Source organism: Mustela nivalis (assembly GCF_964662115.1).
Source record: "Mustela nivalis genome assembly, chromosome: 12".
NCBI classification, from domain to species: Eukaryota; Metazoa; Chordata; class Mammalia; order Carnivora; family Mustelidae; genus Mustela; species Mustela nivalis.
Window position 1 is genome coordinate 6,805,675 of NC_139031.1, and position 27,656 is coordinate 6,833,330.

General features: G+C 51.1%; 2 protein-coding genes across 22 annotated transcripts in view; one reads left to right on the forward strand and one right to left on the reverse strand.

The window, feature by feature from the left end:
* Positions 1-22,834, forward strand: part of EZH2 (enhancer of zeste 2 polycomb repressive complex 2 subunit) — an 88,963-nt gene extending 66,129 nt beyond the window's left edge. For 10 of the 18 annotated variants that reach the window (XM_082692215.1, XM_082692210.1, XM_082692211.1 and 7 more), the window contains 16 exons: positions 598-718; positions 1,518-1,658; positions 2,597-2,699; positions 3,203-3,366; positions 11,548-11,639; positions 13,015-13,252; positions 14,173-14,342; positions 14,759-14,853; positions 15,900-15,940; positions 16,282-16,407; positions 17,024-17,202; positions 18,523-18,618; positions 19,247-19,328; positions 20,064-20,144; positions 20,301-20,385; positions 22,505-22,834. In XM_082692215.1, coding sequence (XP_082548341.1) covers positions 598-718; positions 1,518-1,658; positions 2,597-2,699; positions 3,203-3,366; positions 11,548-11,639; positions 13,015-13,252; positions 14,173-14,342; positions 14,759-14,853; positions 15,900-15,940; positions 16,282-16,407; positions 17,024-17,202; positions 18,523-18,618; positions 19,247-19,328; positions 20,064-20,144; positions 20,301-20,385; positions 22,505-22,565 — 1,875 coding nt within the window. In that variant the 3' untranslated portion in view covers positions 22,566-22,834. Of the gene's footprint in view, positions 1-597; positions 719-1,517; positions 1,659-2,596; positions 2,700-3,202; positions 3,382-11,547; positions 11,640-13,014; positions 13,253-14,172; positions 14,343-14,758; positions 14,854-15,899; positions 15,941-16,281; positions 16,408-17,023; positions 17,203-18,522; positions 18,619-19,246; positions 19,329-20,063; positions 20,145-20,300; positions 20,386-22,504 lie in introns of all 18 variants that reach the window. The other 8 variants (XM_082692209.1, XM_082692201.1, XM_082692202.1 and 5 more) reach the window with 1 other exon arrangement.
* Positions 22,835-26,881: 4,047 nt separating this feature from the next.
* The window catches only part of CUL1 (cullin 1), a 110,857-nt gene continuing 110,082 nt past the window's right edge, over positions 26,882-27,656 (reverse strand). For all 4 annotated transcript variants that reach the window (XM_082693593.1, XM_082693592.1, XM_082693591.1 and 1 more), the window contains exon 22: positions 26,882-27,408. In XM_082693593.1, coding sequence (XP_082549719.1) covers positions 27,328-27,408 — 81 coding nt within the window. In that variant the 3' untranslated portion in view covers positions 26,882-27,327. The remainder of the gene's footprint in view (positions 27,409-27,656) is intronic.

A 27,656-nucleotide genomic window follows, 5' to 3' on the forward strand; every position in this document is an offset into this window, starting at 1 on the left:
ATTTTGATAGGCATCTTTTTCCTATCAGCATTGAAATATTGTATGTAATTGTAGAATGTTCTTATTTTATGTATAAGAGCAAATCCCTTTTGGCATAAACTTTATGAAACTCTATTTTACATCCCCTAGATTTTTATTATATTGAAGGTCTGAATAGCTAGATCATCAAATGAAGTTTAGAAATCTTTATGTTGTTATCCTTTTTTATGGCTATTTTAAGTGGTTTTGATACAACTATTCTAAGACACTGGGTGTATCTTCAGATTGATTGGTCATGTGGTAATATGCACTACTTTTTCCTTTCTTGAGGAACGTAAAATAATGGTAAGTTTTAATGATTGATGACATGTCAGATTAGGTGAATAGGGTATTTTTCTTAATTTTTTTCCCTATAAACAGTTTGATTTCTGAGATAATCCTTGTTGATGGGAGGGCTCTTTATTTTATATTTTAGAGTTTGCTGTCCATTAGTTTAGATCTGGAGAACTGAGTAGAGACATCTACTTAGGAAAAAAATCGTATTTTACATTACATTGATTTAAAAAGTACTTTGATATTTAGGATAAGCCTGCTTTTAAAATATATTTTTATTTTTAGGTGGAAGATGAAACTGTTTTACATAACATTCCTTACATGGGGGATGAAGTTTTAGACCAGGATGGGACTTTCATTGAAGAACTAATAAAAAATTATGATGGAAAAGTACATGGGGATAGAGGTGAGCCCTGTGTTTATTCCCTTGGAAAAAGAGGCCAAAGAACTGAGAGATACTTTTAATTTCTTAAGTAGAGGTATGAAAAAGATTTTTAATATCGAAAGTAAGTTTTTTGCTGGACTGACCTGGGCCTATTTTCAAACCTAAACATTTTAATGTCATCCCTAACTATTTTTAAATTGAAAAATCATTTTTGCTATTTGAAAATGATACATAGTTGGTTATAACATAAATTATGAGGCCAGTAACATGTAAATTAAATAGAGTTGTTGGGATGTTTGTAGGTTTTAAGATTCCTTCACGGTAAATTAGGGTCAGGGCCCTGCTTGCGTGACGCGTGGGCTCCAGAAGGCCCCATGCTCAGAAGGATGCCCCACTTAGCTGCCGCAGGACCTACACTTCCGCCACTGCCACCACGGTTTCTGTCCCATCCCGGAGACCCCAGCGAAGCATCCAGCAGGGGGGCGGCATGTGTAACATCATCGCCATCGCTTCTCTCGGGAAGAGTTGTTAGGAGGAGGCTGACGCCACAGTTAGTTTCTAGAGAATTAGGTTCGAGTGGCAGGCGCTGGAAACTTGGGGAGGGTGTGATGAAAGAGAAGGTGCCAGGTGTTGAAGTTAAATTCCTCCTAACTTTGCCTCAGGCCAATCTTAAAAATGATCTCCTACCTCATTTTAACGATGTGCTCGTGCTAATTAATAGGTCCTGGCTGTTTCTTCCAGGTTAGAAAAGGCATATGTAAACTTTTGTCATCACCACTTTCCTCTGTGTATTTCTGATATTTGACTTGATGAATTTCAGAATGTGGGTTTATAAATGATGAAATTTTTGTGGAGTTGGTGAATGCTCTTGGTCAGTACAATGATGATGACGATGATGATGATGGAGATGATCCCGATGAAAGAGAAGAAAAACAGAAAGATCTAGAGGAGAACAGAGATGGTATGTCTGTGTATTAGGCTTGTGTGTAGCCCTGACAGCGTTTTTCAAAAACAGTAAAGTACAAACAGATGTTCATTCCTTCTTTCTCTTTTTCCTTTTCTGAACTAGCATATCGATAGTAATAGAATCAGAATGAGAATATCATTTGTAACATTTCATCCTATAGTTAGGCATCTTTATTTCCTTTGGCTAACGAAAGAACGTACTCTGTTTTGGGGATTTTGCTGGGTGATCATCGTAATCATCATTATGATATAACCTGTTGATCACTGACTATGTGCAAGTAGTGAGTGTCCCAGTCGCTCTCGTGCTCCGCAAGGTGGCTGTTCGCGTCAGATCTCTTTTGTAGTTGGAGAGACAGGCTTAGTGCAGTTAAGGAACTTACTTAAGACCACACTCTTGGGGAGAAACAGAGCCCAGAACACTATGATGGTAATCCCTCTGACTGCTCGAGAGTTTTAACCCCTACACTAGTGAAGGCTTATCAGAAAAATAGAGGACCCCACACTTGAGCCCACAGTCGGTGGAGACTCAGCATAGCACGCTATTAAACAGCGCAGAGGAATGGGGAAAACCCGCAATCTGAAGGAAGCAGGCAGTGATCATGGGGTTCCTCTCCTTGGCTTGTCGGTGAAGAAACAGACCCCAGTGGATAGTGGCCAGGCGAGGTCACAGACCCAGTTGGTAGCAGAGCTCTGATTAGAACCTGGGTCTTCGGCCTTCCGGGTTGCCTTAAACTTTCCATATCTGACTTGGAGGTTTTTGTTTGGCTCACCAGCACTCCGTGGATACGTATAACATGTGTCAGAAGTAAGGGAAACACAGAGTCGATAATTTCTTAGGAAATCTGCTTTGTTAGATGTAGTTGTGTGGAGAGAGGGAAGGATTGAAAACTTGTTTACTATGATTTTTTTTCCCTTTCATATTTCCCCATTTAGATAAAGAAAGCCGCCCACTTCGGAAATTTCCTTCTGATAAAATTTTTGAAGCCATTTCCTCAATGTTTCCAGATAAGGGCACAGCAGAAGAACTAAAGGAAAAGTAAGATTTGTTCTTTTGAGGCGGTCTTGCCTTGTATGGTACGAAGCTCAGCATTTTGGTTTGTCAGAAATGGAACTGATGTAGCTCGTGAGCCCCTGGGCTTCCTCTGTTGACTGGCAGGGTTCTCGAAACCCCTTGTCTGTGGTACTCTTCCTCACGACAGTCGCCATAGGCACAGTAAACACACGACATCATTGACAGTCGTACGCGGAGAGGGGAGTTTCTCCGGACCCTTTTAGAAACGTTGGTGTCACTGAAGTTTATTTTAATTAATATGGTAACATTTTTCATGATCTGGATCCTACCCGTGAACTTGATTCTCGATATACCATGCATAATTTTTAATTGGTTTTTCATCTAAATAGATTATTGTCGGTTAGACCTTTCCTTTTGTGTTTCGGGCAAGACGGACACCACAGCCAGTACCCGGCCCCATTCGGAAACTGTCTTTTCGGAGTTGTTTTGGCCCCACCTTCACTTGGGTTCTTCTTGGTTAACGTTAGGTACAAAGAGCTCACCGAGCAGCAGCTCCCCGGCGCGCTTCCTCCCGAATGCACCCCGAACATAGACGGACCAAACGCTAAGTCTGTGCAGAGGGAGCAAAGCTTGCACTCATTTCATACGCTTTTCTGTAGGCGATGTTTTAAATATGACTGCTTCCTACATCGTAAGTGCAATTCTTGTACGTTTTCATTTTTTATCTTTGTTGTGGAATTATGGCTTAAAGCAACTTGGAAAGTGTTGTCGTTTATTATAACTAGAATTTATCATTTAATCTGGCAGTTAGGATTGAAAAATATGTTAGGATCAGAGTATCGTTCTTTTGTACTTTGTTGCTCGAGGGCTGCTGTGAAGTCTTGCACGTGTTTAATTTGGACCACGTGCCTCCCACGAATTTGGACTACAGGTCAGTGGTTTTTCCATAAATGGTAACCAAGCACTTGTTTTGTAATATAGCTCTTCCTGTGAACCGGTAGCCGAGAGCTACACTGTGATATTGATGAACAGATTTTGTTGAATAAGAAATTGGCTGAAAAGATGCTTATATGTTTTTGTCTATTTAGTATGTTTTTTTTTTTTTTTGGTGCGGGGTCCTCTGAGTAAATTACTTTAAAAAATTTAATCTGCATTGGGGGGCAGTCTGGGTGGCTGTCGGCCAAGTGTCCGACTCTTCACTTTGGCTCAGGTCATGGTCTCAGGGTCTTGGCATCAAGGCCCCATCTGGCTCCGCACACAGTGGGGGGTCTGTTGGGAGATTCTCTCTTGCCCTCCGTGTCCCAGCCCCCCAACTCCATGCCCCTCACTCTCGCTCTCTTTCTCTCAAAAAAAAAAAAAAAAATCTGCATTTGAATACGGGAAAAGCATAAATGCTGTGAATGAAATTTAAGTGTGTCACATATGATATTGCTTTATTTTTCTGACATTGCTGGGGAGTGAGGTTTTGTAGGAAATTTTCTAGGTGCCGGGAACTTTTTAAGCACCATTTAAAAAGCACCAATTACTTTTGAGGTGCATTATTTTGAAAACATATTTGCTATCTCCTTGGTTTCCTAAGCAGAGTTTACTTAATAAAGGTTAGTTTTATCCATGTTACAGTTCAGGGCGCCCATCTCTGTGGCAAGGCCACACTCTCAGGGGCGTCTGACCTGTGCCAAGTTGTTCCCCCCTGTGCTGAGTGGCCCTTTCACATTCTGTGGCTTTTACAGAAGTTTCCCCCTCATTATCCAGTAGCACCTCTTAATGTTGATCAGCCCGCACACACGGTTACATCTTGTCTCATTTTGAATTTTTGCTATGTCTGCTTTCTTGTGCTGCGTCTCATAATTTGTTGTGTGATAGGTATCTTGACCTGGAAATGGTGTGTGTGTGTGTGTGTGTGTGTGTGTGTGTGGCTTTAGTGGTGTAGTTACCTTTAATTAGAAAATCCGAAGTAGATTTCAGAGTTACTGTATATTCTCCGTGTCCTCGCTATTGTTTACCACCGAGTCTCGGTGATTTCGTGGCCGTAACAGTCTCTGGCGCCAGCCGCGTGTTTTTCCAGCCATCGGACAAATATCAAATATCTTTCTTGGGCTTGGCAGTGTTGTCTTCACACAGCCCTGGAAACAGTTGCCTTGAATTGCATTTAATTCGCCTTTACACACAGTCGTTCTAGAAACTATGTCCAATTTTTATTAAAAATATTATTAATCGAAAAAAATATTATAAATTGCCTGCAGATACACGATAGCAAAAAAGGAATTGGGTGGACTCTCTACTCGGAAGTCTGTAAAATGGCCCCTTTAATTTGTTTGTAGATGCAGCATTTCTTGTGTCTTTCTTGTTGTACAGATGAACCAAAGGAAGTAAGATACTACTTTTAACATGAATTATTTTATTGTGATCTTCAGATTTGAGTAATTTCTGTGAACCTTGAACCTGATAATTCCCTCCTTATTCAAGCTGGGGAGAAGATAGACAGTTGTTCCCTTTACTGAAGTCTGCTTCTGTGGAGCGGCAGGCGGCTCCCTTGCAGCACTTGGGGAGCAGGGGTCCAGCGGCCGCGGTGGCCCCTTTTCGCTTTCTGGACGCTAGAGCCAGTCTCCTCACGATTTAGCCTGGATAGATCCCATAGGAATTCACTGCTTTCCATGAACTTTGACAAAAACCACACACCATAGGTTTTTCCTAAGTAAAATGAGTCAGTAAATACACTAAACATATAAAAGATAGCATTTTGTGCTTTCATTTTGTCTTTTGTGTGTGTGAGAGAATAACCTAGTGGCACTTCACACGCCGTCGGGTGGAAGGGTTCGGCTCATTACTCCGCGCGATTCACGCAGAGTCAAATGCTCAAAACAGTGCCCGGCTTGTTTTTGTCGTCCTTGCTTACAGCACGTTGTCATTCACGTGACGTGGCATTTCAGAATGTATTAAAAGGTGCCAAGTGAAGGCTCCCTGCCACTTCTGCCCTCCCGCATAGAGTCTGCACCTCACTTCTTACACCGCTCGGCACCATTTTCTTCTGACAAAATGCAGATATTCTTCTTTTTCTGAGTGTCCTATTCAAAAGGTGCCTTACTTTTCAGGCTTTTCCCCATTTCGACCAAGTACATATTGGTCAGTATTATTCCTGTCTGGAGATCTGCGTGGTCTCCGCGGTAGGAGGGGAGAACTTACTGAGCTGATTCCCAAGGGTCAGCATTTGGATTGTTCTGTGCCTCCCACGCTAACGGTGCTACAGTGAGTCACCGGCTGTGCCTGCGCATCGTTTCCCGCACGTGCACGTTAGCCCAGTGCCCAGTGTTTAGACAGGCTTCGTTGTTTTTAACATTGGGTCGCTGGAATTTATTCTGGTAGATTTTTTGATGCACCCCCTCCTCCCCACCTCCAAGGCTACTGAGCTGTTTCCATACCTTTTACTGGAAAGTTCCCCGTTTGCTGCCCTGCCCACCGCCTTTGTTCCCCATTACCGTGTGTGCTTGGGTCTCTTTTCTTTGCCTGTGTTCCTTGAGTCATTCTGTGCAAGACGCTTTATTCAGAGATCTCCTGGCTATTCTTGCTTATTTTTAATGTAAATTTTATAATCTTAAGGTTGTCTAACTAAAAAAAAAAAGGTCTAGTAGTATGTTTATTGGAATCCCTTTAAATTTATTAATTACCTAAGTGAAAACTGATATTTTAAAATGAGGATTAAGTGTAACTATATGATCAAGTTACCTTTTGTGTCCTTTAATAAACTCAAATTTTCTTCCTGTAGCTCTTGTATGTTCTTTCTTAAGATGATTTCTAGGTATTAATGGGTTTGTTGCCTGGCTTTTTCTCTTTCAGTCTTACATATTTTATACCTTGATACTTTACTCAATTGTCCTTGTTCATAAGAGTTTCTCAGTGAATTCTTATTGAGCTTTCTAGCTATGTAAGTAAACTATCTGCAGTTACTAATACTTTCTGTCTTTCCAGTCTTCATGACTTTATTTTCTTGTCTCATTGCAATGGCTTGTATCTTCAGTAGAGTGTTAAGTGACACTGGTACTAGTAGATACTTTTTTTTTCTTCTGGATTACTTCTGGAAAATTATCCCCTTCACCAGGTTTTGAAATTTGTTTGTATAAAGTTGATCTAAGTGTTCTAATGATTCTTTTGTTCTTAAATGTTTCATTCTCTCATTTTTCTTGATGAGCTCGTGAAATGGCTTCTTTTACTTTATTTTGAAAATTCGTTTTGTGTATTTCCCCCTCAGAGAATCAGCTACTGTATTAGGTTTACTATTTTTCTCTTTATTAATGTGATTTTTGCATTGTTTTCATTCTTTCCTTTTTTTTTTTTTGATATATGTGGTTAACATGGATTGAATTGTCTGCAGAGTACTGTTTCAATCTCTCTTATGTTAGTATGTTTGGCATTACTATAATTTATAAGGATTTTTTTTTAAGATTTTATTTTTATTTATTTGAGAGAGAGAGACAGTGAGAGCATGAGCAAGGAGAAGGTCAGAGGGAGAAGCGGACTCACCATGGAGCTGGAGGCCCGATGTGGGACTCGATCCCAGAACTCTGGGATCATGACCCGAGCCGAAGGCAGTCAGTTGTCCAACCAACTGAGCCACCCAGGCGTCCCTAATTTATAAGGAATTTTAAAGAATATTCTGTGTTTTCTTTTTAGCTCCTTGTTTAAGGGATAACTTTTAAAACTTCTGGGTGAAAAGGCCTTTTTTGGATGTTTTATATTTTTTAATTTTTTCTGTGTGGTAGCCTTACTAATAATAGGTTATTTAGATGTTAGAGGTGACTACCATTTTATCTATAAAAATGGTAAGGGTTTGGCAGTTATCTTACCCAGAGCTCAGTATCTGACTGTGGATCTTTTCTGTTAGAGGGACTTGTGTGTTCTACTGAACCTTGAAGGATAAATGGCTTTGGTTTGGGAACAATTCCCACTTTGTATTCCAAATAACTTTGAGACCACGATCCATTTTGTAAATTGGAAACGGGTTGTTCTGCAAACTTGGAATCATGTAATTTCTTTATAAAAGCTTCAGCCTAAAATGGGCTCCTGGTCCGTCTTTGACACTTGTTAGAGGAACCGGGGTCAAATAACTTTGAGACCACGATCCATTTTGTAAATTGGAAACGGGTTGTTCTGCAAACTTGGAATCATGTAATTTCTTTATAAAAGCTTCAGCCTAAAATGGGCTCCTGGTCCGTCTTTGACACTTGTTAGAGGAACCGGGGTCAGCTCCTGAACTGACTGTAATGTAACACATTGACAGAAATGTAACGCATTTCTGATAGGGAGGGAAGGCAGGCAGGCTGGGAAATTAAGGCTGGAAGTTTTATGTGCTTAAATAGGATCATAAGTAGAATCTTGGAATACATGGTTTGCTACATTTTCTCTTATCTGTATGGCCTACAGAGGAATCCATTTTAAGCATAAAATCCAATTCTGTCTGTGTGCTACTTCTGATGTTACGTAAAAAGTCTGTTCTTTTTGGAATGTATTAATGCTTATCGTAGAGGTTTTAATATTTTAATGGTTAGACTTTCAGAAACAGTATTCCAAAGTTTGTAGTTGATGGTTGACTTTTTAAAAATTTATTTCAGATGAGTAATGATTAAAATTCAGACATACAGAGTTCATGTCTGCCATGAAATTAGAGTGACTTACCCTCCCTAAATCCCGGTTTTTCTCATCTTTAAAATGGGGATGGGAATCCGCACACCTGGAGGATTTTGTGGGGATTAAAGGAAGTAAAGCCTCAAACCTCTTCCCGTGTGCTTTGAACTCAGGAGCCTTTACTGTGAGCTGCTGTCACTGCTCTCACTACTGTCCTGTGCTCTGAACGTTGATGCTGTTATTTTTAAGGTACTTAGTATTAAAAATCGGAGATCTGCAGTATACACAAGAATTATGTGATTCCAACCATAAGTATACTGAGTGAGAAGTTATTTTAAAGAGTTATTTATCTGGTGGGGGAGCGTGCATGAGGGGAGGGGGGCAGGGAAAGAGACTCTTCAAGCAGACTTCCTGCTCAGCGGGGAGCCCCCTGTGGGGCTCCATCCCACAACCCTGAGCTCATGACCTGAGCTAAAACCAGGAGTTGGATACTCAACCGACTGAGCCAGGCACCCCTACTTTGTATTTTTAAGCCATTTTTTTTAGAATTGCCAGTTTACTCACAGGGATAGGGAATAGCTGGAACTGTGTATTGTAATAGTATACGTGTAGATACGTAACAGTAACTGTGCATCGTCCTTTTTTGAATTTATTATTTTTAAAGATTTTATTTTTATTTATTTGACAGAGATCACAAGTAGGTGGAGAGGCAGGCAGAGAGAGAGAGGAGGAAGCAGGCTCCCTGTGGAGCAGAGAGCCTGATGCGGGGCTCGATCCCAGGACCCTGAGATCATGACCTGAGCGGAAGGCAGAGGTTCAACCCACTGAGCCACCTAGGCGACCTGTAACAGTCTTTTTACCTTTACTTGAAAATCTTTAGATTTTTTACCAAGATTTTATAGGTTGCTTTTGAAATTAAACAAACAAACAAAAAAAAACCCCTCAACATCCCATATTCTTTCCTTTTTGTACAGTTTTTTAAGAAAGCACCTTGCTTAAATTTCCTAATAATTTTTTTGATCAGGGAATTTTACATATTCTACCCCCCATATTATATTTAGCTTAAAAAATATTTTAATAACTTACTTGAAATACAGGTATTTCAAGATGCCTATGTGAAAATATGAAGTATTCTGAAAATCTCAAACAGTCAAGACATTTCTAGAAGAGGGAATTCTTAATATACCTAGTTTTCTTAAACAATTGAAGTTTGATATTGTGAGGGAAGTGTAGTAAGGTGTATAGTTCTCTTTCTTAAGCTAAATGCTATGTGAAATTAAGAATTTTTTTTAACCTTTGATAATAAAGTACCTCTGATTATTAGCAGCTTAATTTTTCCTTCATAGCCAGAACTTGGCTGGCGAGTGTTCAGTGACTTTGCTCTGATGCCCGTCCGGCGCCCCCAGCCCAGGGCTGGCAGGAGCTGCCCTGCTCCTCTGGGCACGCTTGTGCACAGATACGTACGTGCCTTTGTCTTTTTCCCTGGATCAGGTGAAATCAAGAACATCAATTTATGAATAGCGGAGATATCCACACTAGAAACAAATCTTAACAGATCACTCCGTATGTGCTGCTCACTGGCTAAGGACGATCTTGTCTTTTGGATCGAAGTTAGTTTTTAGCTGCTGATGTAACCTTAACCTTTTATAGGCTCAGACTTTGTATGGTAGGGGTCCTCACCTGTTCAAAAACATAATCCAGTGCTAAATAAGTTGTGGGATCAGTCTCTCATTTCATAGCGAACTCTAACACACACTTGAAACAGAATTTGAGCCTTGAATTTCTCCTTCAAAAACCTAACTTTGTCTTTTTTCCCTTGTTTCCCTCATCAGTCTGTCTTTCCCATTTAAGTTCTATGGATAGAGTATGGCTTTTTACAGACTTTGTTTTTTTATTTTTTTAAGATTTCTTTATTTTGGGGGAGAGAGAGCACATGCTTGAGTTGGGGGAGGTGCAGAGGCAGAGAATCTGGAACAGACTCCTCTGAGCGCGGAGCCCAACCTGGGGCTGGATCCCGTGACCCGTGAGATCAGGACCTGAGCTGAAATCACGAGTCGGTGCTTAATCGACTGAGCCACCCCTACAGATGTTTTTTAAATGGTTTGTTTCATGAATGTGTCACTTATTTGTATCCAAATTAAGATAATTTTCATCTTGTGTAATTCTGAACAGCGCATTTCTAACATTTGCCTCGGCAGCTGGAAGTAGGCTTTCTCAAGGGTTTTACAAGTTCTCACCACTGTGTGTTCATGTTTCTTTGGTTTGGCCTTGTAATAGAATCTGAATCCTTTTGTTATCACATTATTTGGGGATTTTAAGTTTCAAACACTTCTTTCTAGAACCTCTTTTATGTGACCATGTGTTTCCTGTAGAAGGGTGCTGACTGCAGGCTCTCATTAGATTGCTGAATTGTGTCTGATCTGAAGAAACTGAATTTCAGTAGTCTGAGGCTGTCCTCTTTAATTATTTAGAAGTTTATTTGTTTAGTTGCTACACCCACCATGAGGCTCGAACTCAAGAGCCTCGTGCTCTTCCGGGCACCCTTGTCCTCTTTACTTGTAAAGATTTATTTATTTTAGAGAGAGCGCGTGCACTAGCAGAGGGGTAGAGGGCCAGGGGGAAGCAGACTCCCCGCTGAGCACAGACCCCCCCCCCCCCCCGCCCGACTAGGGGCGAGATCCCAGGACCCTGAGGTCATGACCTGAGCCCAAACCAAGAGTTGGCTGCTTAACTGAGCCACCCAGGCGCCCTGTCTTCTGTATTTTTAGTTTTTTAACAAGTGCTGTCCTATTTTTCTCCTTTTCGACAAGCCGACTGTTGACCTTCCTTTGGAAATCAAGAAATTGTAGATGCTAGGATTCTTCTGGTAAAAATGGGAAATCTGATTTCTTTGTAGAGAGGACATATCAGTTGTTTCTATGGAGATATTAAAGACTCCGTGAATGTTCATAATCAGAGTTTAGAGGTCTGTGTATCAATTGTAGTTTTAAGGAGAGAAATAGGGAATCACTGATTATTCCAGAATTTACTGTCTCCTCCCTGGTTAGGGGTTGGTGGGGAAGAGTGGCAGTGTTCCGGGGGAGAGCTGAGGAGAACGCGTGGAGATGATTCAGTAAGAGCTTGAAGGAAAGTTCTGACATGGAGACGATACACTGGCAAGTTTGTAGTGTAGAAAAGTGATTTTTTCCACTGAAACAGTACAAATGAAAATGTAAATATAGTAATATCTGGATATTCTATGTTTATTTTGCAGCTTTTCATGCAACACCCAATACTTACAAGCGGAAGAACACAGAGACGGCTCTAGACAACAAACCCTGTGGACCGCAGTGTTACCAGCACTTGGTAAGCCGGAGAGCCGCCCGGCCGGAGGGCAGTGGAGGATTCTTGCTGGGGGACGGTGGCGAGGTCTATGAAGGCAGCATCGGCACGGCGGCCCCCGTCCTTGGCCGTGCACTAGCATGGCGGACATTCTCACCCGCGCGGGTTCCTGCCTCGCTGCTACGCGCTGCACATTCTAGTCCTTCCTGAATCTTGTAGTATTCTTTGTGGTAATTGCTTCAGCAACCTTCCAAGGCCTTTAGGATCAAGGACTGTTAGACCCGCCACCAAACTTATGAGTGTGAGCAGCACAGGTAGCCCCTTCAGCCCCAGAAGCTTGGTGTGCCTTCCTCACTGTAGGCCGTCTCGAGTTTTACATGGTAGTCGGTCCCACAGTTGGTTTTTTTATTTGTTTGTTTGTTTTGTTTTTTAATGATGGAGAAAAGGTAAGGGTTTAGGAGAATGAGAATGTGAGGTAGAAAAGTTGCTTTTTACGGGTACTATCTTATTTTTACCATTTCCCTTTGAACCAAGCCACTCCTACCTAGGAACTAATGGGTATATATTCCCTGTTGGATTTTGGACAGAAGATTCATTGAATGGCACCTGCAGAAGGTATCCTATTTTTAAGCAATTTGATTTTTGTAGAATGAAGTGTAAAACTGTTGGCTGCCCTCACACTTCCCCCTTCTCCTGCCACTAGAAATGGGATTCCTGAGCGTCATCTTATGATACTCTCTACAGGCGGAATTTTATTTGGCCCATCTGGGTGGTGGCTGTGGTCTCTCTCCCGTCCATGATCCTACTGTGGTTTCATCCTAAGTCTGGGTTATTGACTTGCCAGTGTAGACTGGAACGCTCACAGCCTCGCTCCTCAGGCTCCTTTCATGACCTCTGGGGGCTCTGCTTCCCTCACAGGGAAAAAAAGGGAGATTTTAATAGTAAGGCTGGAAGCGGCCACGCCTGGCCTGCTTCTGCTTCTGTTTCTTGGGTACTTGAATTACTAGCGGAGAGAGGTCTCTTAAAGCCTGAGATAGAAAGTCTGACTCTGGATGCCCATTAGGTATGATTCTTTTCGTAACAGTTCATGTTTAAAGAGACTTTTTTCTTTGTATTTTAACTTACTATAATCACTGTATATAGTTCACAAGCTCGCATAGAATTGTCCATTTCACACCCCTGTCGCACAAAGAGAACCTGTATGTACCTTCCTGAATATTTCAAACTGTCAAAAGCAGTTAGAAAACCAAGAGCATCTAGATAGGGAAATGATGATTTGTACAAATGGATACTGGGATACATGTATTGACTTAATTTGCTTTATGCAATCCTTTTTTTTCTCATCCAGCAAAATGAGCTGTAGAACTTGACCGTGATGTGTACACTTTTCCCTTTGTAGGAGGGAGCAAAGGAGTTTGCCGCCGCCCTCACCGCGGAGCGGATCAAGACCCCGCCGAAGCGGCCTGGTGGCCGCAGGAGAGGCAGACTCCCCAACAGCAGCCGGCCCAGCACCCCCACCATCAGCGTGCTGGAGTCCAAGGACACGGACAGTGACAGGGAAGCAGGGACCGAGACGGGCGGGGAGAACAACGATAAGGAGGAGGAGGAGAAAAAGGACGAGACTTCCAGCTCCTCGGGTGAGCCCCGGCGAAGGCAGTGGGTGCGTCGTGCCCTGGGCTCAGCGGGGCCGTTCTCGGGCTGAGGGCAAACCCGAGAGCAGAGAACCCGGGGTGCGGAGCGGAATTCCTGCTCCTTCTGCCCGCACCCACCCGGCCTGCGAGGGCGGCCTGCCCGCCCGCTCGCTAGAGGGTCGACGGTCCCCTGTGTTGCCAGGTTGGGCATCACGGTTCTTTCTCCGTCCTTCTCATTTTCTTCCTTTTATTTAAAAAAATGTGTTTGACAGTAAGCTTTATACCCAGCGTGGGGCCCGTGCCCGAGATTAGGAGCCACGTGTTTCTTGGAGCCGCCCCCCCCCCCCCCCCGGCTTGTGCCTCAGAGGCTGTGGTCAAGGGAACCAACCCTGGGTTCTGTGGGAGGCTTGACTGTTGATTCTTTTTTTTTTTTTTTTTTTTAAGACTTTATTTATTTATTTGATAGAGATCACAAGTAGGCAGAGAGGCGGGGGGGGGGGAGCAGGCTCCCCGCTGAGCAGAGAGCCCGATGTGGGGCTCGATCCCAGGACCCTGAGATCATGACCTGAGCCGAAGGCAGACGCTTAACCCACTGAGCCACCCAGGCACCCCTTGACTATTTATTCTTAAGATGGTTCATTTCTTGCTCCTTTTCTTAGGCACAACCTGAGTTTTACTTTTTTTTTTTTTTTTTTTTTTTAAAGATTTTATTCATTTATTAGAGAGAGAGAGTGTGCGCACAAGTGGAGGGGAGAGGAGAGGCAAAGGGAGAAGCCGGCTCCCCACGGAGCAGGGAGTCTGACACGGGGCTCGATCTGAAGGCAGACGTTCAGCTGATTGAGCCATCCAGGCCCTGTAGTTTTACTTTTTAATACTGTTCTCCAGTTGTCATTTCTCTTGACCAGTGCTTAATTTTGGTTTTCTAGAAGCGAATTCTCGGTGTCAAACACCCATAAAGATGAAGCCGAACACTGAGCCTCCCGAGAACGTGGAGTGGAGCGGCGCGGAGGCCTCGATGTTCAGGGTCCTCATCGGCACATATTATGACAATTTCTGTGCCATCGCTAGGCTCATTGGGACCAAAACTTGTCGACAGGTAAGCACAGCTGATAAAATACTGTTCAGGAACTTGAGATGGAGGGAAAATAGTCGTCACTGTCCAAACAGAAGACTGTTTGTGGTCATGCTCCAGCTCCTGTTCATGTCCTGAGAAAGAAGTCGATTGATCTGGTTTTTCACAGGGTGGGAGCTGTGGGGAGACGATCCTTCGGACTTGAGGTGTTTCAGGGAGTGGATCTGCAAAACCAGGAGGACGTTAGGCTGGCCTCGTGGCTCTCGCCCAGAGCGTGGTGGCCGCTGCTGTCCCCGCGCGAGGGTCGGTCAGCATCTGCTCTGCTGGCCCCTGGCCCCTGGCAGTGCATGGCCGAGCCGGACAGGTTTCCGCAATGGGTGCGTCTCAGGCTGCTTCGCCCTTGCACACGGCACTCAGGCCCATGACTCTGCCTCCATCAGGTCTATGAGTTCCGCGTCAAAGAGTCGAGCATCATCGCTCCGGCGCCGGCCGAGGACGTGGACACCCCGCCGAGGAAGAAGAAGAGGAAACACCGGTGAGCGCGCGGGCGGCCGTGGTGGGCTACGCTCGGCTCCCGCTCCCGAGAGCACAGCGGCCCGTGGGGTCGGGGTGTGCGCAGGGTCCCGGGAGTGTGGTCACCGCGCTGCAGTTTAGTCGAGGAAACCAAGCCAGGAGCTGTGCGCTGGAGGGTCGCTGGGCTTGAATGGTTCACGGGAGCGCCGAGCTGGCTGATCCAGGAGCCGGACTTCTGTCCCCGAGCCGGGTGGACTTCTGTCACCATGCGGGGCCGCTCTCGGCCCGGTGGGGCTCGCCATTCACAGGCGCTCGTGGCAAGGAGCGCAGGGTGTCCGGGGGGGGCGGGGGAGGCCGCATCGGTGAGGGGGTGAGGGGGTGAGGGCTCCGCTCCGGCTGTGCACACGCTCACCGTCCCTCGCTTCACGGAAAGCGGGACCGTCGCCTTCCTTTAGAACCCGAGCAGCTCAGGCAGTGAGGCTGTCGCAGCCGCAGCGGAGTCTCTTGGTTGACGTCTGACCCCGCAGCTCAGTGGGGAACCGCAGCGGGGGGCCGCAGACGCCCCAGATGAGAGAAGCAACAGTTTCCGGCCAGTCTGCAGCCACGGGAGCCCGGGGGGTGCGGCCAGCTGTGGGAGTCGGGGCCGGAGGGCAGGCTCCCCCCGACAGCGCATCTCCCGCGGGCTTCCTGCTGACCCGCAGACAACATGGGGCCACCCAGTGTGTCCCCTCGTCCCGTAACTAGTTTCCCTGTAGCCACTTCTCTCGCTTGCTTTGTCAGAACGTGGCGCGGCACGTGCAGGACCGAGTCTATGCGAATCCGTTACCAGTAAGGCTTTTGGTCCACAAGGCTGGGTTTGTGGGGAGTCAGAGCTTACACGCAGATTTGGATGGTGTGGGACGTTTGTACCCCAAACCCCGCGTTGGTCCGGGGTCAGCCGTCCTCTGGACCTGGGTTCAAAGCGCTTGTACGTTCAGGGCACGCGCTGACACGTCGTGCGTCCGCAGCACCGGCGCTGGGTCGGTACCCCTAGCTTCGCAAAGGCGACTTGCGGTTTGTGTTTTGCAGGTTGTGGGCCGCACACTGCAGAAAGATCCAGCTGAAAAAGGGTCAGCATCCTTCTGTTCAACTTCGTAACTAACTTAAAACCGTCTACTCCGTTAAGACGGTAACTGACCTGTGTTCGGGAGTCCCGACGTGGCTGACCGCGTCCACGGAACCCCCCGCCACGGAGGACGGCTGCGGCCTCGCTCCCAGTCAGTCCTCCGGTGCAGCGGGAGTGAGTCAGTCCGAGCAGGACGTCCTCTGGAGTCGGGGGACAGTGCTCTGGACTGGCCAAGCATGTGGGGGAGGGGAGGCAGCATCTGCCATCACCCCGTAGACAAGTCGGGGCCGGAAGACGGGTTGCGCGCCCGGCGGCTGTGGCCTGACTGCTGTGCTCTCCCCGCAGACGGCTCCTCGAACCACGTTTACAACTACCAGCCCTGTGACCACCCGCGGCAGCCTTGCGACAGCTCGTGCCCTTGTGTGATCGCACAAAATTTTTGTGAAAAGTTTTGTCAGTGTAGTTCAGAGTGTAAGTATCTGTTTTGTTTTGATAAACTGCATGAGAATTTCAGAGGCTTTTGGTCAGCAGTGTAAGCCAGAACGAGATCGTAGCAGCTCTTGCCTCGTTGTTTCCCTTTTAGCTTTCTGGGAAGTGCGTGCATCCTACAGGGCTCTATGGGGCGGCCAGCAGGGCCTGGGCAGGCCAGGCAGGATTGGGTCGTTTAAATTAAATCATAGTAATGTCGGGGCATAGGACGTAGAGGGCATCTAGAAATGGCTTCCCAGGGCCTCTGGCTACCAGCAGTTGTCAGCAGCCCTGGGTCGGAATTCAGCGTAAAGGGGGCTGGAAGCCTTTAAGGAAACAGCACAGGCAGCTTGGATACCAGGAAGTGTCTAGAACTCTGGGCCCTTATCAGGGTCGCGAACCACAGCTCTTACAAGATGGCTGCGAAGGAAGGGTTTAGATTAAATAAAATCAAAGAGCTTTTCAGTCCACACGCCGCCTAACACATGCAGACGGAAAGCCAGGAGCCCGGTGGTGACCGTCCTCCACCGTGACCGCGATTCCTGCTGCCCGGGTGGGGTGGGCTGGGGGTACCTGGGGCGACGGCTTGCGGCCCGCGTGACGAGGCCTCCCGCCGCAGGTCAGAACCGCTTCCCCGGCTGCCGCTGCAAGGCGCAGTGCAACACGAAGCAGTGCCCGTGCTACCTGGCCGTGCGCGAGTGCGACCCTGACCTCTGCCTCACGTGCGGCGCCGCCGACCACTGGGACAGCAAGAACGTGTCATGCAAGAACTGCAGCATCCAGCGCGGCTCCAAGAAGGTGCGTCCCCCGCCCCCACCCCCCCACCCGTCCCCACCTGTCCCCACTCGCCGCTGCTGTGAAGTCGGGAAAGCGGAGGGGAGCCCCGAATGCCACAGCGGCCAGAGGGAAAATGGGGGACTCGGGGGCGGTTTGGGCCTCGAGGCAGGGTTCCGCGGGCCCCTTCGCTGGTGTGAGACGAACCAGTGAGTTCTGACAGGCCTGGACGGCGTCCTGTTAGGAGAGGAATTTCTCTAGTTTGTCTAGAACCCGTGCTCCGGTCCCCACGTGAGTAGGTGGTGGTCCTGTCAGGGTGGAGAGACCCTTTCTTACAAATAAGACCCCAGGGAAGAGGGGGATTTCCCGGGGTAGTTCTTGCAAGCGTAGTTCCCGTTTCTTTAATGACCTTGACCGCGCAGCGGGGCCCGGAGCTGCTGCCCCCGAGGTGCAGGCCGGGACGGTCATGGCAGCCCCGGGAAGGCGAGGGCTGAGCAGAGGAAGCTGCCCGTGTCGTAGGGGGAGGCTCAGGCCCTTAGGTGAGGCGGACCAAGGGTTTCTTCTCCCGGTAGTGTCCGCTTTTGGAACGGGGCCTGCTGCACGACACAGTCCTTTCTCGAAGCGCTGTGTCCGCCCACTAGTCCCACTCCGAGAGTTGGGGACGTCCAGGCCTTCTGGCCCGAGCCCCCTGCGGCTGAGGCCACGGGCCCGTGTTGCCCACGAGTGTAGGGCAGGACGACAGACACGGGCGACATTCCCATCTTAGGTCCCGGAGCCATTAGGACATAACCAGGGTGGCGTGCCAGGCAGCGGTGCCTCCACCCGGATCTCTGGTCCCCGCAGCAGCTGTGGGGGCCGGGACAGGCTCCGGTGGTTTTCTTACTCCGAGTTGTTAATTCGTCCTCACATCGCAGTGGTGCTGGGACAGGCCCCAGGCCCTGCTCAGTCCTCACCGTCCCCTTTTCCCTCACTGTCCCCCCCCAGCCCGGACTTGTTCCACCGTGAACTCCCCTCCGGGTGTTCGGGAACGGTTCATGCTGACGTGCCCTCGCCGTCAACTTCAGAACTCCTGAAACGAAAGCTAACACACAGTTTCCACCAGCTGGGTTCCATTTGCCGGGTGGTGGGACCAAAGATTGCTTTAGTTATTCGAGGAAACCGTGGTTTTCCGATGCCTGGGAAGCCGGCCCCGGTTCAGGATGCTCTGAGCTCTCGGGCCGCCGGCGACCGGCCGGACGCCTGCTGCAACGGGCCGGGGACGGACAGCGGGTCCTCCCGTCAGTCTGTCGGCACGCCGTCCTCCCTGCGCTTCGATGGCGCGATCGCGTGTGCTTTCGTCTCCAGCATCTGCTGCTGGCCCCGTCGGACGTGGCAGGCTGGGGCATCTTCATCAAGGACCCCGTACAGAAGAACGAGTTCATCTCGGAGTACTGTGGAGAGGTGAGGCGCGACGAGCCCGGGTTCAGGCCGTTCAGTGTCTGCGGGTCACGTGTGTTCGTGTGGGGTCGCATGTGACTTTGTTTGGGCCTGAGGTCACCGGACAAGTCTGTTGGGTTTGATTAGAAGTGAATTAATAAAAAATGCCTTTTCAGCTCGGACGTACTCCCGCTTGTGGGTTTGGCTTGCTTGGTAAATGGACTGCCTCCGTCCTGGTCACACTTAGCATTGACTGTCGGTGGCGAGGGGGCCGCTAGGGCTTTGTGCTGTAGAGTCTGCAGCCGGTCTGCCAAGGATCGGAAACAACCATATCATCCGTCATACGCCTTTTTAGTCGTAGAGTTAGGGGAAGCCATCGGGCCGGCTTCACTCTGGAATTAACCCATGCAGTTTGTATTTTTCCTCGGTGGAAAGACTGTTGATGACTTTTTGCAACATGGTTCCTTTCGGAGTCGCAGTCTTTAAACAAGGTGCTGGTTGTGAACCACCAGCCCGTAGCTTGAGTGGGAGGGACAAAGAGCGACCCCTGACCGCAGGGACGAAGGTCTCAGATTCTCCCGAGGAGCTCGTGTGTACGCCTGCCAGTCTCGATCACCTAATCCAAAACAATCTTCTCCGCCTTTCTTTGTAGATTATTTCTCAAGACGAAGCAGACAGAAGAGGGAAAGTGTACGATAAGTACATGTGCAGCTTCCTGTTCAACTTGAACAACGGTACGTTTGACCTGGGGGCCATCCCGGAGGCCTCCCCTGCTTGGAGTGGAGACATGAGGGCAGAGGCCCCCGGGGCCGGAGCAGGGGGGCCCGGAGCAGGGCCGACAAGCGCCGGGATCCCTCACGCCCTGGCACAGGCTTCGGGACAGGCTGTGTGTTTGCGAGCCCCCCAGGCCGGACCAGATGGTTCCGAGCCATCTGCTGCTGGGGCGGCGCCAGATGGCGGCGAGCTTGCCGCGGGTTTGCTGCTGCTGCTCCCCTGCTCTGCTCGCGGCGACCTGCGCCCCGCTTGCCCCCGGCCTCTGTGCCATCCGCGCTCCCACTGACCTGCGACGGGGCTGGGGCGCCGGAGTGGGCAGCCGCTCCCGGACTTCCCGCCCTGGGCGTTCTCAAGGCCTGTGAGAAGAGGGCAGCGGGTTTTCAGACGGCTTCTCGGGCGGGGCGTCCGGCCGGAGTAGGAGGGGGCATGAGGAAAATGCAGGGGTGCTTGACCCCCGACCTCCAAGAAACTCCCCCGGGACACGTAGCAGATCTTTCTGCAAACATGTTCCATAGAGAGTGGAGCGGAAAAAATAATCTTAAATGTGAAATGATTACTCTTGAAGTTAGGAATTTTGATTCCTTGTTTGTAAAGGCAAGCCCTGAGGAACGAGCGCCAGGGCTGTGTCCAGAACTGTAAGAACTTCGTGTTCACAGACCTTCACTAGCGAACACTTGGTTTTTCTCTTTTTTTAGATTTTGTGGTGGATGCAACCCGCAAGGGTAACAAAATTCGTTTTGCAAATCACTCAGTAAATCCAAACTGCTATGCAAAAGGTAGGTGCTAACGGAGCCTCGCGCCCGAGGGAACCTGTCTGAGACCCGCGCCGGCGGCTGCGATGCCCCGCAGCGATGCTGCCCAGCGCCGGGGTCTGGCCCTCCCCAGGGCCAGTCTTCCTCCGACGCCCCGACCCCGCGTGTTTCTCGTTCCAGTCATGATGGTGAACGGCGATCACAGGATAGGGATTTTCGCTAAGAGAGCCATCCAGACTGGTGAAGAGCTGTTTTTTGATTACAGGTTGGTACCGCGTATTTCTCGTGTGATCCGAGGGCCTCATCTCCCTGAACTCTGCGCTCACAGGCAGAGGCTGTCTCTTCACTCTGTCGGATCTTCCATCCTCGGAGGGGTTTATTTGTGGTTGTTACGTGTCAGGGGCATTGGTAGGCAGTTAGGCCGGACTTTCTTGGTAATGGAGTTCCCACCACACAAGTAGTGGCTATTTCTGACATACGGCCTTAGCTCACATTGTGGGTTCAATTCCCAACCACTGAAGTAAAGTGAACTGTAATCTTTCCGTGGGTCTCGGCGGCGCTGCCGGCTGCTGACCCGTCGGGGTGCTGGGCGCTGGAGGCCCGCGCGGCCCTGCGGTTTGTCGCACCGATGGCTCTTCCGACCTGAACAGTTGCTTGGTGGCGGGTGGTGCTGCCTGATGGCATTTTACCCACAAAACTGCTTTCGGAACTGGAGTCCGCCCCCTCGAGCCCTGCCGCGGCTTCATCCGCGCGGCTCCGTCGTGTTCTGATCCGTCCGTCGTGGCTCCCAGCGGCAGCTCAGGAAGCCCCTCGCTCTGCTCCTCCCGAGGAAGCCCCCACGTGCGGTCCCGCCTGACCCTGAGCTTGCCCCAGCTGCGTCCCCTCCTCGGGCTCCGCTCCTGCTTCTGGTCTCCTGCGGTTTCCCTGTTGTGGCATCTCCAGAGCCCAGGCAGAGCCGACTTGGCCTGTTCTTAAGCGCCGCGGGGTCTCAGAGGGTCACGGAGCACTGGCTTCGGCTCCAGGTCACCGGCCGCGTTAGCCCCTCGCGAGAGGGTCGCCTGCTGTGAAGCTCTGAAGCCGGGCGCTGCCTTCTCCTCTCGGGCTGTGAGAGCCCCAGCTGGCATCTTCTCCCAAGAGAAGGCTGTTCCGGCTGCGCTGAAATCCTGTGGTTTAGGGCGGCCCCGTCACCGGTGGTCGCAGCTACATCGTCTGGAAACCTGGCCGCTTCCCCTTGCACTTGGGTGCTGCGGAGATGCCTTGCGTCCTGGGGCCTCCTGAACCCGCCCCGGCCCGCTGCAGACGGTCCTTCTGCAGGTCCTCACCTCCCCGCGGTCCCAGCCCGGGAGAGAGTCCGGGCCTTGCTCTGGATTAGGCTTCGGCATAAGGGAATGGGTGGCTGGTGTGGTCTCCTGTGCAGACCACTGCCACTGTCTCCAGGCCAACAGCAAGGCTCTCTTGCCTTCTCGTTTTGTGTGCTCACCGAAGTAGCACTTAAAAAAAAAGTTTATGTAATCTTTACCCAGTGTGGGGCTCAAACCGATGACCCTAAGACCGAGGGTCACGTGTTCTTCCAACGGAGCCAGCCAGGCAGCCTCTTAATTTCCTTCTGTGAACGTTTCCTTCCCATTGACGGGTTGGCTCACTCGGCAAGGCGTCCAGCTCACGTCCTACCTGGTCGGCGTCGGGGTCCTTCCTGTGGGAAGTCGTGCTTGCCCTCGTGAGGCCGAGGACGCGCGCCGCCATGGGCCCACCCCGGGCGTCAGGCTGGCAGTGTAGTCAAGCCCTGGCGTCGGAGCGGACCACAAAGTGTTTTCAAATGCAAGCAGAGGACTTTGTAACCACATCCATCCTGTGGCTGATAGTTGTCCCTTAGGCAGTGTAACTTTTGAAGGTGGAGAACGAGGACACGAGTAGCCCCTCCTCAGGGTGACCTGCCACCCCGCTGCAGGCCAGCTTGAGGCCCCGCCCCAAAAGGAGCTCAGGAAGCCCCCCTCCTGCAGGGAGGTCAGCGCTCCCCGGGCCTCCCACCTGCCAGCCTCGGGTTCTGCCCGTGGACCTGAGTCCCAGCTGTGGCCAGAGCAGACTTGCCACTATGTGGCCTCCCGGGTGCCGGGCCCTGGGCCGTGCTGCCCACCTGCGGGCGGTGGGTCTCAGGCCCAAGGGGCGGGCTGGGAGCCGGCCGGGGAAGGGCCGAGCGAGCGGCCTCGTCCAGTTTTCAGCAAGGCTAGAACCCGGGCCCCAGCCGCAGGCCTTGGCTAGAGGCAGGTGGGTCTGCGGGGTTGCCGTGCGGACGTTCGGGCTCGGACACGGCAGGAAGCGGGCTCCACGCGGCGACCTGTCGCTGGGACCGGGCCCTTGCTCATTCCTCTCTCCTGCCGTTTCAGATACAGCCAGGCCGACGCCCTGAAGTACGTGGGCATCGAAAGAGAAATGGAAATCCCTTGACGCCTGCTACCTCCTCCTCCCCCTCCTCCTCTCTGGAACAGCTGCCTTAGCTTCAGGAACCTCGAGTACTGTGGGCAATTTAGAAAAATAAAATGCAGTTTGAAATTCTGAATTTGCAAAGTACTGTAAGAATAATTTATAGTAATGAGTTTAAAAATCGACTTTTTATTGCCTTCTCACCAGCTGCGAAGTGTTTTGTACCAGTGAATTTTTGCAATAATGCAGTATGGTACATTTTTCAACTTTGAATAAAGAATACTTGAACTTCCCCCCGTTGTCGGGTCATTGATTGGTGCGGGTCTGTCCGCTGATATGAGAAGAGGGGTGCGGCTGGTACGGGGGGCCGCGCTCACCTTCAGCTCCTGGGCTGTCGCCGCGATCGTGAACCTTCCGGACCGTGTGCACGCTGGCGTTCCGAGGCCATAGTAGCCAACGGAGGACAGATGTTTATGTAACAGAATACATCACAGATGTGTGCAATAAATATAGTTGATAATATATCCAATTATAAGACCGATGCCGTCTGTCAAGAAGTGGCAGATCCCCTCAGTGACCAGGCTGGGAGGGCCCTGGCGCACGAAGCCTGTGAGCCTCACGGTGCACAGAATCCCAGCCGGACCGGCCGGCTGCAGCGGCCCCACGACAGGTCCGGACGTGGACACTCAGGAGCCCAGCGATGGCAGGGAGCTTCCTTTCCTACCAGCGGAAGGGGATGGGTATGAGCAAACTTGTCTTCTTTCTTGAAGAAAAAACTCAGGGGGCGTCTGGGTGGCTCAGTGGGTTGGGCCACTGCCTTCGGCTCGGGTCATGATCTCAGGGTCCTGGGATCGAGTCCCGCGTCGGGCTCTCTGCTCAGCGGGGAGACTGCTTCCTCCTCTCTCTGCCTGCCTCTCTGCCTACTTGTGATCTCTCTGTCAAATAAATAAATAAAATCTTTAAAAAAAAAAAAAATTCAGAAAAAAAAAAAAAACCAAAAACCCAAAACCCTCAAGCGTCAAGGCCATGGGGCGCTCGCTCCCCAGCCTCTGAGAGCGGTCACCATTCTGTGGGGGTAGAGTTGCCTTTTCTGGAGTCATTTCTTGATTTACATAATGTAATATTTAATGTGACACGTAATTAAAACCTACCTCTCCAATGGCGCCGACATGGACAAGACTCAGGTCTCCGTCGCATCGATGCGTCAGCCGTAGCAACCCCAGGCCTACAATCAAAGAATTTGCTATTTTCCTTTGGCAACGAGAAGACCTGGCCTGGGATCCCATCCTGGACACGCTGCTCTCTGTGCTTGGCCGGGTTTGGTGCAGGGGCTCAGCCGGCCGCCGCGGACTCCCGGGGGACAGCTCGGGGGTGGGGGGGGCTTGCCCGTGCTCGAACGTCCTAACCTTTGCGCTCGGCGTGAACAGAGCCCAGCTACTCTGACAGCGATGACCCACCACACAGGATCCGAGGTCCTGTTCACTCAGGACCCCAGAGACCCACAGGTGTCCTCCGGACAGCGGTCACTTGGAGCCCGCACAGCAAGCTTTCTGTGAAGGGTCTGAAGGGTCCAGTGTCACCACGTCCGGAGTGCTGGACCCACCACGCGTGACCAAGGGCCTGCTTTAGGTCTTCCCTGGTTTATCAAGGGGCAGGGTAGGCCACAGAGCGTGACATACGAGGTATTCAAACACCCAATATCAGCACCAACATGGTTTAAAAAAAAAAATGCAGCCTTTTAAAAATAGGGTGCCCCCTTCCCCTCACTGTCCACCGGGTGCAAGTCGGGGAGCCCGGTGCTTCCTTCCCAGCAGAGCAAATCAGGACTGGGGAGGACGAGTCCAGGAGGCCAGCGCTGCATCGGAGTGTCGGAGCCGGGACGGGCTCGGTGGTTAGGAACATCCGAGGTTGTTCGCGCTGGATGGACGTGCAGGACCACAGTCTGACAGACAAGAGGGTGCCGTGCGGGCCAGTTTCTGTGCTCCCACGGGCCCTCGACCACATGACCAAAGGCAGGTGACCCGTGGCTGTGGTGACCGTGTCACCATCCACAGACCAACCACGGGCAGATCTGAGGGCACCGAGAACGAACATTCTGCTGGGCAAAATTATTTTCCAATCACTGTTTAGCAGTTTCTTGCAAAAACGCAAACTGTAATCGCCCTTCTAGAAGATGCTTGGTTACTTTTCAGTTTTTTCTTGGTTCAGCAACCTCCAGCCTTCACGGTATCCACTCAGGGACGCCAAGTCTGGGCTTCCACGACCGCCCCAACGCGTTCACACATCGTGTCATTTAAACACGCGCAGCTCGTCAAGAAAGCTTCCCAATGTGAGCATTTCCCAAGAACTTCAGGATTCCGCTGGCCATTTTAGGAGCTTTGGGCTTTCACCGGAAACCGCTGAAGATGCCTGGTGGGAGAAGGGGGTCCGGCAGCCCTGGGGGCTCTGATGGGCCTCAGGAAGGCGGGCTACGCAAGGCCACGCTCACCGGCGAGGCCGAGTCCGTCCAGTCCGCCAGGCGACAGGCGCCCGAGCCGGCAGGTGAGCCCCGGGCAGCGGAAGCAAGTCCCCGGCAGCCAAGTCCTAAGACAGAAACGGTCTTCATCCCAAGGGGGATTCGGTGCAGGTGTCGGTCAGCTGGCGGCGTTTTCATCTGGGGGCGCAGGAATCTTCATTTCTTCCAAAGGAAAATCGGACTCCGGTGTCCGGCAAGGACACAGGCCACCTCCGAGCGCTCGGTCGACGGGAGAACTCGAAACTGCGGGGCCCCCCTTGCTCCTCCCCCCTTCCCCGCGCCTTCCGGGCCCAATGGTAGCCCCCCCGCCCCCGCCGCTTTCCCACAGAGCCGCGACAGGTGGCGGCCTGCGCTGTGTCTACACGGGCACGTCTGACCGCGGCCGTGCCCCGGAGAACCGCTCAACCCCACGGGCTACTGACCGAGGTCCTACCTCGTGGGTCTCCCCAGGTGCGAGGAAGCCGTCCCCTCAGGCCACGGGCTCCGCGGCCGGGACCCTGGTGGCGCGCTCTCCGGCTCAGCGTCCGCGGGGCACCTCCCTGCAGGCAGCCTCGGAGGACGACGGTCCCGGCAGCTGCTCCTCGCAAGAGAACTGCAGTTAATCGGGGTGTGCGGGAACCCGGTGCCCCTGGCTGGCGGCGGGCGGTGCCCCACTTTGCCAGGCTCCGGCGGTTTGGGGAAGAAAGGCACAGAGTCCGTTTTCCTCCCCACACCCGTGCAGGTGACCCAACGTGTGACCCAACGTGAGGGGCCGGCCGGGCCGGGCATGTGGGGGGCTGCCGGGCTCACCTGCTCGCGGCCGCGCCCCCTGGGGTCCTCTCGATCCGGGCCGGCTTCCAGCCGCCGGCGGGGCTCCTGAAGCCTCTCCCGCTTCGACAGATGACACACGTGCGGCCAGGGCTCCGCGGGGGGCAGCGTTTGTCCCAGAGGCGGGTCCGGGGACGGTGGAGAGGCAAGGCCGGCACGCGCAGGGAGCCCTGGGCACCCCAGGGTCTGGGTGGGGGCTGCTTTCCGCTTACAGTCGGGATCTTTGTAAAACGGTTGAAGATTCCCTAAAACACCATAAGCTGGGACACAAAAGCTGTTACTGTTGTCTGATTTTAACAAACCTGCAAGGGTTGAATGTTCCAAGAGACCATGGGAGTTGCGTTTCTGCGTCTTTCCTGAGCGTCACCAAGCCTGGGTACGGCCAGAGATGCAGGTCCCCGTCCCTGGAGGAGGCCGGGCGGTGGGTTCTGGGAGTTAAGTCTCTGCGGCCACTTCCCTGACCAAGAAGTGACCGCCAAAAGGACCACAGTGGCCTCGAGCTTAGGGTCCTCTCACCCCAGCTGCTGGCCCGTCGGGAGGCGGGGGTCTCGCCCGTCCTTGGGCTGGGGTGGGGGACCATCGTCTTACCAGGAGGAACAGACGTGCTTGTCCGAACCGGCTGCCTGTCAGACCGGCGGGAAGCAGAGGCGGGAGTGAGGGTGCACGGGGCCGTGGCCGTGGCGACGGCGGTGGGATGGCAGGGAGCCGGCACCAAGCCCCCTCCTCTGGCCGTGGGCAAGGGGGGACACTTCCCTCTGAGGCCGTCAGGACGAACCCACGGAGTCCTCCCACGTGGCCAAGAGAAGCGACACGCCGCCGCAGGAGCCCCAGAAGGCGCGTGAGCGCGTGGGGAGAAGGTTACCAGGGGGCTTACGGGTTCAAGACGTAAAAGACATTTTCAGTCGGAAGGATGCAGCCTTTCCTACTGGAAGACACGGGATTATAAATCCGCACAATCGTTACGGCTTTTATTTACATGTGGAAGTCCGCTAAAACTTAAAACAAAACCAAATGCGACTTGTACAGAAATCCTTTAATTTTCTTTATTTTCACACATTAAAAAATGAAACACACTATACAAATGGTTTTTCATAGCAGATTACACGTGGGGCCATTAGACTTGCTCTCCAAGTGCCGCCAACACGGACCCCGCCCAGGAGGCAGCGGTGAGCCCCGGAGCCCATGTATTGATCTAAACGCAGTAGCATGCAGCCCTCCGCGGGGAGGGGCGAGCCCCCCGTTCTTAAATTAGGTTAAATGGCGTTGGTGTCCATATTTACAGACGTGAAATGTGTCAATCCTGAGCAGTTCCGATGTGCATCTGAGACCAGCCGATGGGAGTCTCGGTCTCAGGTTTAAAAAGGGAGGCCCGCGCGGCGGCAGGCTGGCTGCAAGGACCCGAGCTCTTCTCTCCACCAGGAAACGATTCGCTGCGGGTCGCACAGTCAGACCCTTCGAGAAGGGTTAAGCCAAGTAACTGTAGGTGTCCTTTTCACCGTCAACTCGCTCCAAATACTCTTTCTCGATCAGAATGTCAATGCATTTCTGGGCGTTGTTTTGAAGAAGGGAGAAGCAGTGAAAGGGGACGAAAAGCACATTTATTATCAGAACGGGGACGGCCGCCCTCGGCGGGGACGCCCCCCGCCCCCAAGAGCTCAGTCAGCGAGCAGTTCCAGCCCGTGGCTCTACTTCCCGGGCAGCTAAGACCTCGCTTTCCTGAATGGGAAAGTGCCCATTTCCCCACCGTCCCCGCCCAGAGGGGCCCGCATGCCTCCGGGCCTCCCCGCTCCCCC